General features: G+C 34.9%; 2 protein-coding genes across 5 annotated transcripts in view; one reads left to right on the forward strand and one right to left on the reverse strand.

The window, feature by feature from the left end:
• Positions 1-7,465, forward strand: part of LOC137401577 (glutaminase kidney isoform, mitochondrial-like) — a 105,251-nt gene extending 97,786 nt beyond the window's left edge. Inside the window, exons 11-14 of the mRNA XM_068088007.1 lie at positions 1,171-1,270; positions 5,839-6,025; positions 6,113-6,253; positions 6,749-7,465. Of these exons, the coding sequence (XP_067944108.1) occupies positions 1,171-1,270; positions 5,839-6,025; positions 6,113-6,253; positions 6,749-6,833 (513 nt within the window). The 3' untranslated portion in view covers positions 6,834-7,465. The remainder of the gene's footprint in view (positions 1-1,170; positions 1,271-5,838; positions 6,026-6,112; positions 6,254-6,748) is intronic.
• A 228-nt stretch (positions 7,466-7,693) lies between these two features.
• The window catches only part of LOC137401554 (guanine nucleotide exchange factor subunit RIC1-like), a 133,083-nt gene continuing 126,527 nt past the window's right edge, over positions 7,694-14,249 (reverse strand). For 2 of the 4 annotated variants that reach the window (XM_068087990.1, XM_068087982.1), the window contains 3 exons: positions 8,512-8,692; positions 8,201-8,366; positions 7,698-8,075 (listed from right to left, as the gene is read on the reverse strand). In XM_068087990.1, the coding sequence (XP_067944091.1) occupies positions 7,827-8,075; positions 8,201-8,366; positions 8,512-8,692 (596 nt within the window). In that variant the 3' untranslated portion in view covers positions 7,698-7,826. Of the gene's footprint in view, positions 8,076-8,200; positions 8,367-8,511; positions 8,693-14,249 lie in introns of all 4 variants that reach the window. The other 2 variants (XM_068087998.1, XM_068087974.1) reach the window with 2 other exon arrangements.

The following is a 14,249-nucleotide window of genomic DNA, read 5'->3' on the forward strand; positions in this document are numbered from 1 at the left end:
AGCCAACGATGTACATAGCTAACAATATACATAGCTAACGATATACTTAGCTAACGATATACATAGCTAATTATGTACATAGCTAATGATATACATAGCTAATGATATACATAGCTAATGATATTCTTAGCTAATGATATACATAGTTAACATATATACTTAGCTGACGATGTACATAGCTAACGATATACAGAGCCAACGATGTACATAGCTAACAATATACATAGCTAATGTTATACTTAGCTAACGATATACATAGCTAATAATATACATAGGTAATGATATACATAGCTAACGATATACTTAGCTAACGATATACATAGCTAATTATGTACATAGCTAATGATATACATAGCTAATGATATACTTAGCTAATGATATACATAGTTAACGTATATACATGTACTTAGCTGACGATGTACATAGCTAACGATATACAGAGCCAACGATGTACATAGCTAACGATATACAGAGCCAACGATGTACATAGCTAACAATATACATAGCTAACGATATACTTAGCTCACGATGTACATAGCTAACGATATACATAGCTAACGATATACTTAGCTAACGATATACATAGCTAATGATATACATAGCTAATGATATACTTAGCTAATGATATACATAGCTAATGATATACTTAGCTAATGATATACATAGCTAACAATATATTTAGCTAATGATATACATAGCTAACGATAAACAAAGCTAATGATATACATACCTAACGATATACATAGCTAGCGATATACTTAGCTAATGATATACTTAGCTAACGATATACATAGCTAATGATATACATAGCTAATGATATACATAACTAATTCTATACATAGCTAGCGATATATATAGCTAATGACATACACAGCTAATGATATGCATAGCTAATGATATACATAATTAACGATATACACAGCTAACAATATACATAGCTAGTGGAATACATAGATAACAATATACTTAGCTAACAGTATACATAGCTAATGATATACTTAGCTAATGATATACATAGCTAACGGTATACATAGATAAAGATATACATAGATAACAATATATATAGATAACAATATAATTAGCTAACGATATACATAGCTAACAATGGACATATTGGGCGTGCACTGAGCTGACGATTTTCTGCATTTATAAGCGACCCCATCGTTGTAGGTCGGACTCCCGGCCAAGTCTGGTGTGTCTGGCTGTGTGCTGCTTGTGATTCCAAATGTTATGGGCATCTGTCTTTGGTCGCCTCCTTTGGACCACCTTGGCAAGTACATAATTGCCCTGTTCATCATTATTATTAGCAAGTGTCAGTCCTCTCGGTCTTATATGGCAAAAGTCTTAGCTGGTCTCAGGTTACACTCACAAATATACAAGTATACATATATACAAATATACACATATACAAGTATTCAAATATATATATATATACAAGTATACAAATATACATACAGACGGTTCCCTACTAACGACTATTCGAGTTACGAACAACGATATATACAAACGTATGTATGTTGTTCGTAACTCGAATAACTTTCGAGTTATTTGTTTTAACTTTGTTTTGAACTTTACATACGTATTGTAAAGGGGTTTGTCGGCCTTTACTTGGCATGATCTCTACTAATAAATAAAGAGAAGAGAGTGCGTGTAGTTTCATTCAGCTTTTAATTAGCGAAGGAAATTTCACTAGCCGAGGAGCGTACGGCTATCTGCTCTGCTCAACTAAATGAGCACACTCAGTTATATACAATAATATCTACCATTCCGGCTAACGACTAACAGTAAGAACACCGGCTAACAAGGTGGATAAATAGGACCGCTACCGCGTTGGTATGACAACAATATAAGTGACGATAAGTGATAGTGTAATGACGTTATATCAGATATAACAATAGCATAACAAGTGAAACAATGATATAATAAACGGACAACACATACAAAAAATAAGACAACTACGATAAGTGGTAGCATAACGATTAAAACAACAATATAATAAAAAGGACAAGACATAATTATAAAAAATGCAGTGTCATGGCCCGGCGTCCACCAAAGTATTATCTCCATTTTATTAAATATTTTTCTCAGTACAAACCAATACAGGTTACTTATACAAGCCCTAAACATACTTATATAAACCTTCAATATACTTATATAGGCCTTAAACATAAATTATAATACAAAATATAGCACTGAAGCAACTTACGAACAAATTCACCTTACGAACAATCGCTCGGAACGTAACTCGTTTGTAAGTTGGGAACCGTCTGTATATACAAATATACCTATATACAAGTATACAAATATACATATATACAAGTATACAAATATACATATATACAAGTATACAAATATACTTATATACAGTGCCGTCAGAAATTATGAGACCACCTCACATTTTAAGAGACAAGGTGGTAGCAATGATTTACTGACTTAGTTTTACAAAAAACTATCATAAACCATATACCATTAGATGCGGAATTTTCTACTAATTAATATGAAGCAAATTTCCATCACATAACAATCCATACTTATTTTTTATCTCAATCGAAAGGCATATGCAACTGATATGAATAAAAAAACGAAAAGATATTTTCATTTTTTTATTCATTTTATTATTTTATTCATTTTTTATTTTTTTATGCCAAACTAATTGACTTTGTGAGATTACAGAATGCACAACACATAGTGATGACATCACGTTTTACCACTAACAAGCTATGTGGTCGGACACTGAAAAGATAACTTGATGACACTAATTCTATCACCAATGCTGTAAAAGAACAATGAAAGACTCCTGATTTACTTTACTAAAACAAGGAAAAATTTCTGCATCTAATGATGTACAATATGTGGCAAATGAATGAATTAATATGGTGCCAGCAGAGGTGCAAAGTTGAACAAAGGCGAGAATTATTGGGTGGTCTCATAATTTCTGACAGCACTGTACAAGTATACAAATATACATGCATACAAATATACATATTTACAAGTATACAAATATACATATATACAAGTATACAAATATGCATATATAACTAGAAATTCCACTGTCATACAACCCACGACCAAAGCGATATTGGAAAAAAAGAAAGGATAATGATAGTTGAGAAATGCAATATTAGCAGTCAAATGTCACTGCAGTGCAATATTATAACTTGCAATGGTAGCTGTAATGTACTGGGCGTGGGTGTTATTATATACAACAAATAGCAATAATGAAATGAAAAGATTATATGTTTATATTTTTCCCCCTGCAATAGGAGAAATGCAATATTGGCCAATATTAGAAGTAAAATGCACTGATATTATTAGAATAACCAATATTATTAATATAGTAATAATATAAAACCAATGCACAATTTTGATTACATTTCAAAACGGCATAGCTAACAATATCAAGAAGTTGTAATATTTATATAGATTTTTAGAAAATCTGTGCTATGTAGTCATTGTTCTGTAGTCATCCAAACTCATAATTAAATATTGTTAGAATCTCATAAGAATCGTTAGAAAAAATATCATCGTCATTTCCTTTACTCACACTGCGTTGGACATCAGTTGGAATACCAAAGTACTCAAAAGTGTCTAAATTGTCAGTTACTTTGAAATCGGCAAAATTGAAACGATTTCAGTACTCCTACGTTAATTACAGAAACCTTCGGCAATTCGACAATGTTATAGACTGGTGAAATGTGCACGTTATTTTTTCATGAAATGCGCACGACTTAATCGTTCTATTCTCTGTCGTACGACGTTTCAATTTCCGGTCTTAACTTTGATAACAGTTGAGCTTAGCAAGTTTTAATAACGATTTTCAGCCAAATAAATCTGTTTATTTGCGTATAATCCGTTCAGATGGGTAAGTTTTAAGATACTGTCGACACTTTTCAAAGACTTGGTAGCATATTTAAATAGGTTTATATGTGTTTTGTATTGTTATTATACTTAAACAGCTCTACAAAATGATGGTTAAATTTGTTGATGAGATTTCGAAACGAGGGTTTGCAACGTTGTTGATGAATAATTTTCGTAAGTTGTGTGCACATGCATTTATCATAAAAACTCTCAAACTTCGCTCCGCTCATTTGGTCGTGGGACAAGTATTCAAATATACATACATGTAGCTATGTTTACAATGTAACAATACTGGGCTCTATGTCATGGTGTTGCCAAAATTCAAGCTAAGTAAATCCGATATGTTCATTGTATTTTAACCAACTCTGTTAGAGTATTCTCAGCTCAAATTGTTGACAACGGATTTCAGCCTACAAACAAAGCGATATGAGTGCATAAGTATCAGCTCAAACATGAGAAATAAACTGGCAAGTAATTTCCATATTTATCTAATAAACCATTGACGGTAGTGTTACTAGTATCCTTTATATGAACAGTACTTGGCTGTTGCATTTCAGTAGGACCTCGCAAGTGTAAAGTACATATGCAAACGTTGTCATGGAATTTTCTATTGTTCTTACCCAGACTAATACTCTTAAAGCATAGAGAAAGCATAATATTATTATGCTTTATTAGTTATCTTGAGGTGTTGACTGATGTTCTAAAAAAAGAATCAAGGAGATTGACCCACTGGAAGCTGAGATATAGCCAGCCAAACACAGGTCTACCTAATAAAGAATCAGAGGAAAACCCTTCGAAAATCCCGAAAACTGTGACGTATAAAATCGACTTAATGTTCATGTGCCGGAGTTGTGCACCCTTACCGCCGTTACGTATAATGATTGTTTTGGCTACGACATGTGAAACGCTTCTCGCGATAGTAAATAATTTACAGACTAGCTCTGGTTTCTCAGGAAAATCAAGCAAACATTGTGTGGTAAAGGCATTTGCCCACAACCCCTCGCCGTGATTTTTCAAAACAGAAGAGCAGATTTGGACTATTGTGCTTCAAATTTTAACTCGATCTCCACGGATATGCTCCGGAGATCCTTTGTTCAACGAACGGCGCGTGTATAGTCTATATGCGACATCCGCGATTGCAAGTTGTTTAGAATAAGAAATGAGAATGTGAATTTTTGTTCACTCATCATTTTTCTATTGTGTATCTACCGCAGCATTTAGTTGATTTTCATGATTATCGTCACTTTTAACAGACTGTAAGTTCACTACAGCCATAATCTTAAAAAGAATAACTTGACCGTGCTGCTCTTGCTGTAAAAAAAGAAAACGATAACTTTTGATTTGATTTTTCTGTTGATCTATTATCTTATCTATGATTATTTTTTATGATTAATATTATAATCATAATGCATATTATACAAAATAATAATATAACTGCGTATAGAATAAATGATGTAACTAATATAATTTGTAGAAATTGATAGCAGAATGTTGCGAAATAATAGATGCGTGTAATTATTTTATTCTAAAACTAATCTACACGTCAGAGGGACTGGTTCGGAATTCTCAGAGCAATGATTGTTAGGCCCAATTTGATTGTTCTATACTTCCAGGGATTAAACCAATTAAAACGCCGTGATTGTTATAGGAGAGCGCATTAGTTGGCTTAATTGACCAATGGCACACGAGTCGATTTCATACGTCATATATTGATGACTACCAAAAAACTTATGTTTTTTGATAGACCTGTGTTTGGCTGGCTATATCTCAGCTTCTGGTTGGTCAATCTCCTTGATTCTTTTTTCAGAACATCAGTCAACACCTCAAGATAACTAATAAAGCATAATAATATTATGCTTTCTCTATTCTTTAAAGGTCTCATTATACTTCTAGGCTAATCATAATTATTAGTGAAACAATCATCCCTAGAGAGCCTGTGCATCTAACTGTTCATTTGTAATTTTATGTACACATTTGTAGGAAACAGTGTGAGGGCTGTTAAGTTTTCTGAGATGCTCGTCTCCAAGTTTAACTTCCACAACTATGACAATCTGCGACACACGCAGACCAAGGCAGATCCCCGCAAACGTATTCTTGAATCCAAAATCAACAAAGTAGCGAGCATGATTTATGCAGCCTTTAACAATGATGTAACTTATCTCACCCGGTGAGCACATATCCGATGCAATCCATAAACACCCTAACATGACATCCTGCGTAAAAGGTTATAACACTTTATTTATTGATGCTACAGGCAGAATCTCTCTGGGCTAGACATGGATCAGGTTGACTATGACAATAGGTCAGCGTTACATGTTGCTGCCAGCGAAGGCCACTTAGAAGCTGTCATTTTCCTTGTTGAGAAATGTGCTGTGAGCACATATCAAACTGACAGGTAAGTTCTTGCTTTTTTATATATTAATCTGCCAAATGACGAATAAGAGGAAGTGCTACATGTATTCTACTTGCAAAAATTCATTTTTTGCCAACTTCGCCAAGATTTTTCGAATGATGTTAGTGAGGGCTATAACTAAGGGCTTTTTAGTGTCTATCGTTTAAAAATGCTTTTAGGGGTAAAAGAAATTTGTCTTCATTTGGTAGTTAAATTGATAGGTAATGAAACTGATTAATTATGAAGGAAACGCTGTCGGTACAACCCTGACTGGGATGAGGATTTGACCCTGACAAATAATGTGCCACTCATGCTGTTTATGTAATAGATTTTTTCAAGATGTAAAATTCGACTCTAGAATGCTGTCAGGTTTAATGCAGACTTGAAGCCAATCAACCACTTATGCTAGCTGACACAACCAGATTGCGTAGTTTTCTGCTGCTTTTAGCTACTGAAATCTTGCTTTGTTTTAAATTGAGCCACAATCTGATATTGCAGATGGGGCCATACTCCACTACAGAATGCCCTCTCCTTTGGCCACACTAAGGTGGCCGACTACCTCAAACAGTGTCCTAGCTTATAGCTTTTACTGGCATTCTAGGTTATCAGATTCTATGATGTGTTTAACTGTTTGTCTAAAGTCAAGTGACTGATTTGTATCGGATGAGATTTTTCTCAAACAACACTAGAAGCTGGCATCGGTTATGGTTGACCTCCTCTCCAATCTTTGGCACTGGGACTTGCACAATAGTTAGGTGGTACCAATATTATCCGAAAGTGTACAATTATCCAAATATTATATACATTTTAATATTTTTACCTGACTGTATATCAGACATTCCTGTCATGATCCTGAATTACAGTTATTAGCTTACCAAAACATGAGATATTCTGTTGTATTGTTTGTATTCCAATCGAACTGGTGCTGTGAGAAACGTAGTAAGAAAAAATAACACCGGTCTTACGTTTTTACTTATGTAGCTTTTTTGTGTTGCTATTACCACCCACTTCATTTTCATTGTCCACTGCTGTCGTAAGAAGTTACCTGGTCATCACATGCTAAATCTTTTGCACGCAACTGCATGTGAAATATGCATACGTTACTTTTTGAATATTTAGCAGTTCGTTTTGCTATTAGGCCTTTACTACACACGTGTGTGTAATAAAGGCCTTTATTACATACAATGTGATTATATTCTCGATACTGACAAAATCTATAAAAGACTATCTTACACATTGCGCCCTGTACAGCACATGTTAGACAGCGACTACAAACAACTGTTGTTTGCAATCACTGATGGCCTTACTTCAAGGCATTACTCAAGATGGTTAATGCATATTATTGTCTTGAGTAATGACTTACTCAAGATGGTTTTAGGCATTAGGCATTAACCATCTTTTATAATGCCTATAATTCGCATTATAACTGGTCTATTAATAGCCATAACTGGCCTATAAATGCGGATTATATCTAACAAGCATTTGTATTTCCTCATATAAATTAATGAATATCCACGAAAACCATAGAATATCAACATCTGTTAAAGTTCCATCGGTACCCTGTCTAGTATTGCAGCTATGAAATGATACAAGATTCAGATGGAGGTAGGGAAGTCATGGGACTGCCATTGTTTGGCACTGATGATGTCACGTCAGCATCGCTCTCAGCAGAATCTGTGGAGGTAGCGTTGTTGTGTTGGTTGTGTGCTGATGTCATATCAGTAGTGAGTCGTTTGGAATGAAGACGAAGATTGTTAATATCTTCAGACATGCTTGTAAGGAAGGGCTTGTAACCGAGACACTCTTCCGATACCCAATCACTCAGCTAGATGAGAACAGAAAATTAGGCTCCTGCTATAGCCAGTTAATACAGTCTAGTTTACTTTAAATCATTTCCAGTTACCGGTTATTATGGTTATTATTTGAACGGTTAGGAAGACCTCTACCCACCTTGGTAATATCTGATGATAGTTTAATTACATGATGTGGCTCTCTCTCTGCTTTAGATGTGGCCAAATAGACAACCCTACTGAGTAGAGGGGCATCCCTTAAAACTAAGGCTAATATTAAGCACCAATCATAGCACTCAGCCTCTGACATCACTTCAAACAAATATCTACAAGAGCGAACTATAAGTATTGTAACATTTTTAGTATCACTGCAAATTGCAAAATAATCAGAAAATGAATAGGTGTGATAGAGATGCGAGAAAGCTGGGGGGCTATAACTAGCACATAAGCACACATTTACAGTTTCTGCACCTGATCTCTAGCTCTGACTGCTTGGGGCCTCTATTTGCGAGCTCCATAGAGAGGTCATGTAGCTGTGACTCGCTGGTGCTACGAGATAGGTCACCAGTCAGGTTGATCAAGTGACTCGGTGTTTCTATATTTATTGCACTGTCAGACGCCTCAGTTCCTGCCTCCGAGAGATCTGAGGGGGCTGCAATGAGACTCGTGAAACAATAACCTAGCAAGCCCTTGGTAAAGGATCAATTGTTCTGAGTAGTTTAATGCAGAGGTTTCTCACAAATGACAATATATAGACAGTCAGTGAAAATGCTGTACAACAAGGTGTGCTGCAACAATTTTCAACTATGTCAATAATTTGTAATTGTTACAATTCTATGCACTTTCTTCTATCCCTAATACTGGTGTTATAGCTAGACATGTCGAGATTCAAAATAAAAGGGCTGTTCCAGATGATGACCTCAGCCATTGATATTTATTACAAGATAACTTTATTCAGGTCTCGTGTGTTTCATGGCTACTTGTTTCCCTATGAAATATGCGCCCATTTATTTAGCAGCATTTCACTAGGATATAAAAGTCTTATGTGACTTCGTAATGCTAGTAAATTAGAAGTACAGTAAATCCTTTATTTATGAATGTCTCAAAATACAAAATTTCCAAGTTATGAAACATTTTTTCTTATAAATATTGCTTCGACTAATGAAGGATGTTTCTAGATATGAAAGGCCTTTCATATTTTGGTCAGTTCATTGCTATTTTTAAAAAGCATAATAAAATTTAAAAATGCAAAAACAAAGAAATTTCAATTTTACTGTGTATGCTAATTTTGGATTCACTGTATATTTTGAATGCAGTGTGTGTTCACTTTTCTTGTGTGTTACACTTTTGCTCAGTTGTCCACCACTTGTCACCTCTTTCCTCTATGTATAATTTGGAGTTGTGATATATCATATAGAGAGTAAAGCAACTTTAGTTTCTAACAATTCAAGTTCGACGACTTCTTTGTAATCAGATGTAGTTTTCAAGTTTGTGATGATGTAAATAAATCTTGCTACTTACACTTTTAAAACATTTATTCTGAGCAAAACAAAACCAAGACGACAACATGACACCTACCTCTGACCACTGTCCCCACGCTCCCCCAGTTGTTGCATAGCCTTGTCTCGACGGCCAATACCAAAGGTAAGCAAACAGCTTGTAGTTTTATGCATTCTTTTTTGTTCTGTTTTTTTAACATGTACTTTTTCTATTTATTATGCAGTAAATAATTCTAATATGTATTTGCTACAGATTTTTGGTCCTTCCTATAATTTGAATAAGTATTACGTCCAAGTTTTGTGAAGGTTTTGTTTTCTACTAATGAAACGACTTCCAGAATGAATTAATTTCGTTAGTGGAGGCTCAACTGTACTTAATGCTTGAACTTAATCTTATATATATATATATATATATAAGATTAAGTTCAAGCATTAAGTACAGTTGAGCCTCCACTAACGAAATTAATTCATTCTGGAAGTCGTTTCATTAGTAGAAAAAAAACCTTCACAAAACTTGGACGTAATACTTATTCAAATTATAGGAGGGATCAAAAATCAAAAGAGAGAGAGAGGGAGAGAAATGCTACTAGAAATTCCCCTGTCAAGCAGCCCACCACCAAAGTGATATTGGAAAAAAGAAAAGGTACTGCTGGTTGAGAAATGCAATATTAGCAGTCAAATGGAACTGCAATGGTAGCTGTAATGTACTGGGTGTTATTATGTACAACAAACAGCAATAATGAAAGGAAAAGATTATACAGTCAAATATTGATAACTCAAATTTCACGGGACCGAGTGAAGGTGTTCGAGTTATCAGAGCATTCAAGTTATCAGACCACTGTCGCAAGTCCATGTATTTATTGATCAGGGCAAAATCACAGTAAATGTTCACTTTTGGTGTGATTGCAAACATTACAATTTTGAAAAAAGTTGATTTTTATAATGCTAGAGGGTCTTAAGTTCCAGAAAACAGCAGTTGTTATTACTTTATTGCTACGAGTTGGCATTTATCAATGGATTACTTGCACCCTGTCAGAAAATTGTGTTAGTTTCGGGACAAAACTTAAAATAGGCTGTCGGTTACAAAATACAAGCAAAATAATTTTTATGCAATTGGATCTCTTCAACACCATCTAAGGAAGCAACAATAACAGTTCATTCCATTATTATCGCACTGGTTCTTACAAAGCAGGTGTACTTCATACCATGCGTCTCGTAACTAACAAAATAAGCATGGTTTTGTTTTTTTCTAGTGTTTAAGATCACCACAGCATGCTAGTTTTTATTTTCTATGTAGCTGTGTTGGTGTGTAGCAATATAAGAGGCTTTAAATTTGGGTTGAGTCTACTCTGTGTACGAGCGAGCAAACATATTGTTAGTTTCAGGACGCATTGTGAGTTTCGGGACATAAATATGATTTAAACCAGGATTGTACTGCGATAAATGACCCCTGCTGTTTTCATTCACATTTTTCAGCCTTACAATTACTAATCTAGTAAAAAATACAATAGATTTGGTTTAATCAGCATGGTCTGATGATGAAAATGGCATCTGGTGATCATGTCAAAGGTCAGGTCATAATACCTCTGTATGTTGCGACTTGTGTTGTCACACAACGTTTTTGCTTTCATTCACTGTTTCCTTGATGCGCAGTGCTACGGAGTTGCGCTCTCTCCGAATTATGGAAACGGCGTCTTTGCACTGAAATCACTGTGCACTGATCAGTGCGAAGCCAGTGCAAATTCGCAGCAAGGAAACAGCAATTGCGCAGTGGCTGCGCATAGCTCTCATTCTGTAGAGACAAACTCTTCGAGCGCCATAAACTAGTACAAAGTTATCCTGCTTTTTTTTGCTGTTCTTCCGATCTTCTTTCATTTAAATTTATTTATGGTCGGCACCTACGAGAATGATGAGGTGATTACTTTCCTGGACTTTGTTATCGATACCAACACTTTTCGGTGGCAAGTGGTGAAGTAACATTTAGATAAATATTTGTTAAAAATATATTACTTTGTAAAAATTGTGTTAAGGATTGTAATACACTGTGAATGTATAATGTATATTGTAAATAAAATTATAATGACAACAAAATCATAAAAAGACCGTTTGTGACGTTCGGTATCCATGATCAATTCCATGTCTTTATCCAGCGATTCGATTTACACAATTTCTCTCAATTTTCTCTTTCTCTCAAATGTCTGGCTAATTTGCTGAAAACCACTGAGCAGAATGTAAATGTACAATCTTCTCGACTTCGGAGGGGGCTGCATCGGAGTACTGTGCATCATGGAAACATAGTGATTGTTTGACTGGGTTGCATGAGGGTAACCTATCTAAACTGAAATTTTGGGTAAGACAGACAAAGAAATTATGCGCAAAGGCAACTTGAAAAGGTCGCTCAGAATTACAGGAAAAAAGACAACAAGGCTGTTAAAAAATTTCGGCTTAAAAAAGCAGCTGTCATGAACAAAGCAGATAAAGCTAAACAACATGAATACGAGAGAATAAGATAACGAGAGCAGTGACTAAAGAAAAAAGCTCGGATAAGTGAAACAATCAGTCAGGACAAATAGAGTGGTGGAACACTGAACTCTGTACCAGCAAAGTATGCACCACCAGGCATCAAATTTGCTCAGTTCATTCAAGTAGTAGAAAACAAAACAGTCTTGGAACCATGGAGCCGATTCACCATACCAGCAGACAACAACCAAACAACTCAAGTAAGTTAAATCTTAGAGAAATAAACTTATGCATTGGTTTTATTAGATAAAGTTCGATAACGGTGTATTTTGTTTGATTGGGTCAAAAAAATATTTTAATTTTTGTAGCATGATATGAGAGAAGAGGAAGGAGCAAGAAGGTATGGCAGATAACATAGACGCTATGAATGAAGAGGAAGTGAGAGAAAGTAGTGAGATAAAGTAGTGAGAAGAGTTATCAACTAAGAGATATAGCGGCAGTCACTTATCATATAAATGGAATGCATGTTGGAGAGCTTGTTGAGAAAGTATCAGATAACGATTACGCCATAAAGTTTATGATCAGACAGGACAAGACTTTCAAATGGTCAAGTAAACTCGATATACATCCTTCCCACCAAAACCTCATACTTATAGTTAAACCGATTCTAAGACCCTGTTCGGCAAACCTTAGATCATTCATAGTTGAGAACTTTGATGAGGTATTGTCAGCTTTTGAAGATTATGCAGCCAAATTATTCAACTGAACCAAACAACTTGCTATTTATTAAATGTGATTATGTGCTTAACATTATTAATTTCAATAAATTTGTGAAGTTATTTTAATAAAAATAACCATTTTAATTTTATCCCGCAACTAACACGTCAAGAAACTAAAACACTATTTCACACTCGACTACCAACAGGTAAACTCCCACAGATTGGCAATGAGAATAGTCACTTTCTGAACAGACAACAATCTAACTTACGTTAGAAAAGTCAAATTGCAAACCTCAAACCATATATTTCATAGCAATTGGCTAATTAAGATGAACCAAAAAAGCAGGTGATCAAAATTTGTCCCGAAACTGTCTCAAACTTCCATCCCACTGTTCGAGAATGATGCTTTGTGGAAAGGAATATTTCAGTTGCATTTGATGATGGTAACCTAATTTGTATGGACATTTATTTACTGATATCTCATTCACCTACTAGGCTGGAGGCTATATTGACACACCATTTGTCCTGAAACTGACAACTGTAATCGTGCCAAGCAGTAGACACGTGTACATATACAAACTATAATAAAAATCAAAAGCATAAATGGCTTGTTTCAAATTAAATGCTTCTAATGTAGTGTTGAACATTTTTTTATCAGAAATTACAGAGATTTTTCTATCACTTGAGATTTGTTTGTTGTGTTATGTGATGTGACTGCCATGATGTTTTCAGATTAAAATTGGCAAAACTTGATGGCTGTTGAAATGCTCAGAAGAAAATACAGCTTTTTCTTTTGAGCGTTTTCACCAAGGCCAATTTTGCCGATTTTTCTTCAAGTTTAGCAAAGATTACCTCACTTTTCCTTTCCTTCAAAAGGACCATCGCTAAGCGGATGTTCGGCAAAAATCAATTTTCACCAAACCTTTAGAAAATTTGTTGACAAAAATATTTTGCCGATGATGGTAATAACGAAGCCTACAAACTACCAAAATTTGAGGTTTATCTCTATGGCTTGAAATAAAGTGATATTCTAAAGCGATAACAACCGTCTCGGTTGCCGTTGGGCAAAAAGCTGTTCGAGTTAACGAAGTTGAAGTCGAATTATCTGAAGCAATTTATCATTGCAAAACCGAAACAAAACCGTTCGAGTTAACCATGTGTTGGAGCTATCTGACGGCGAGTTATCCATGTTTGAGTGCATACATGTTCATATCTCTCCCCTGCAAGAGGAGAAATGCAATATTAGAAGTGAATAGGCAAGCTGCGGTGTAATATACACAATTTGAAAGTTGGTTGTGTTAAATGTAAAATGGTTTTGGCAACGATCTGTAATAGAAAGCAAGCATTAGCATTCATGTGTGTCTGGAAGTTTTCTGCAAACTGGAGCAAAATAAAGAAATGTTCTTGTCATAGGCATTGTAGTTTGGCCCTAGCTAGTACATTAGATGGTAAAGAAATTTGACTAATGTTCTAGATACATGTAATTTAATGGAACCTTCGGTAATTGGACAAAAAAAAACATAGGCTGATA

This window comes from Watersipora subatra, chromosome 1, assembly GCF_963576615.1.
Source record: "Watersipora subatra chromosome 1, tzWatSuba1.1, whole genome shotgun sequence".
Taxonomy (NCBI): domain Eukaryota; kingdom Metazoa; phylum Bryozoa; class Gymnolaemata; order Cheilostomatida; family Watersiporidae; genus Watersipora; species Watersipora subatra.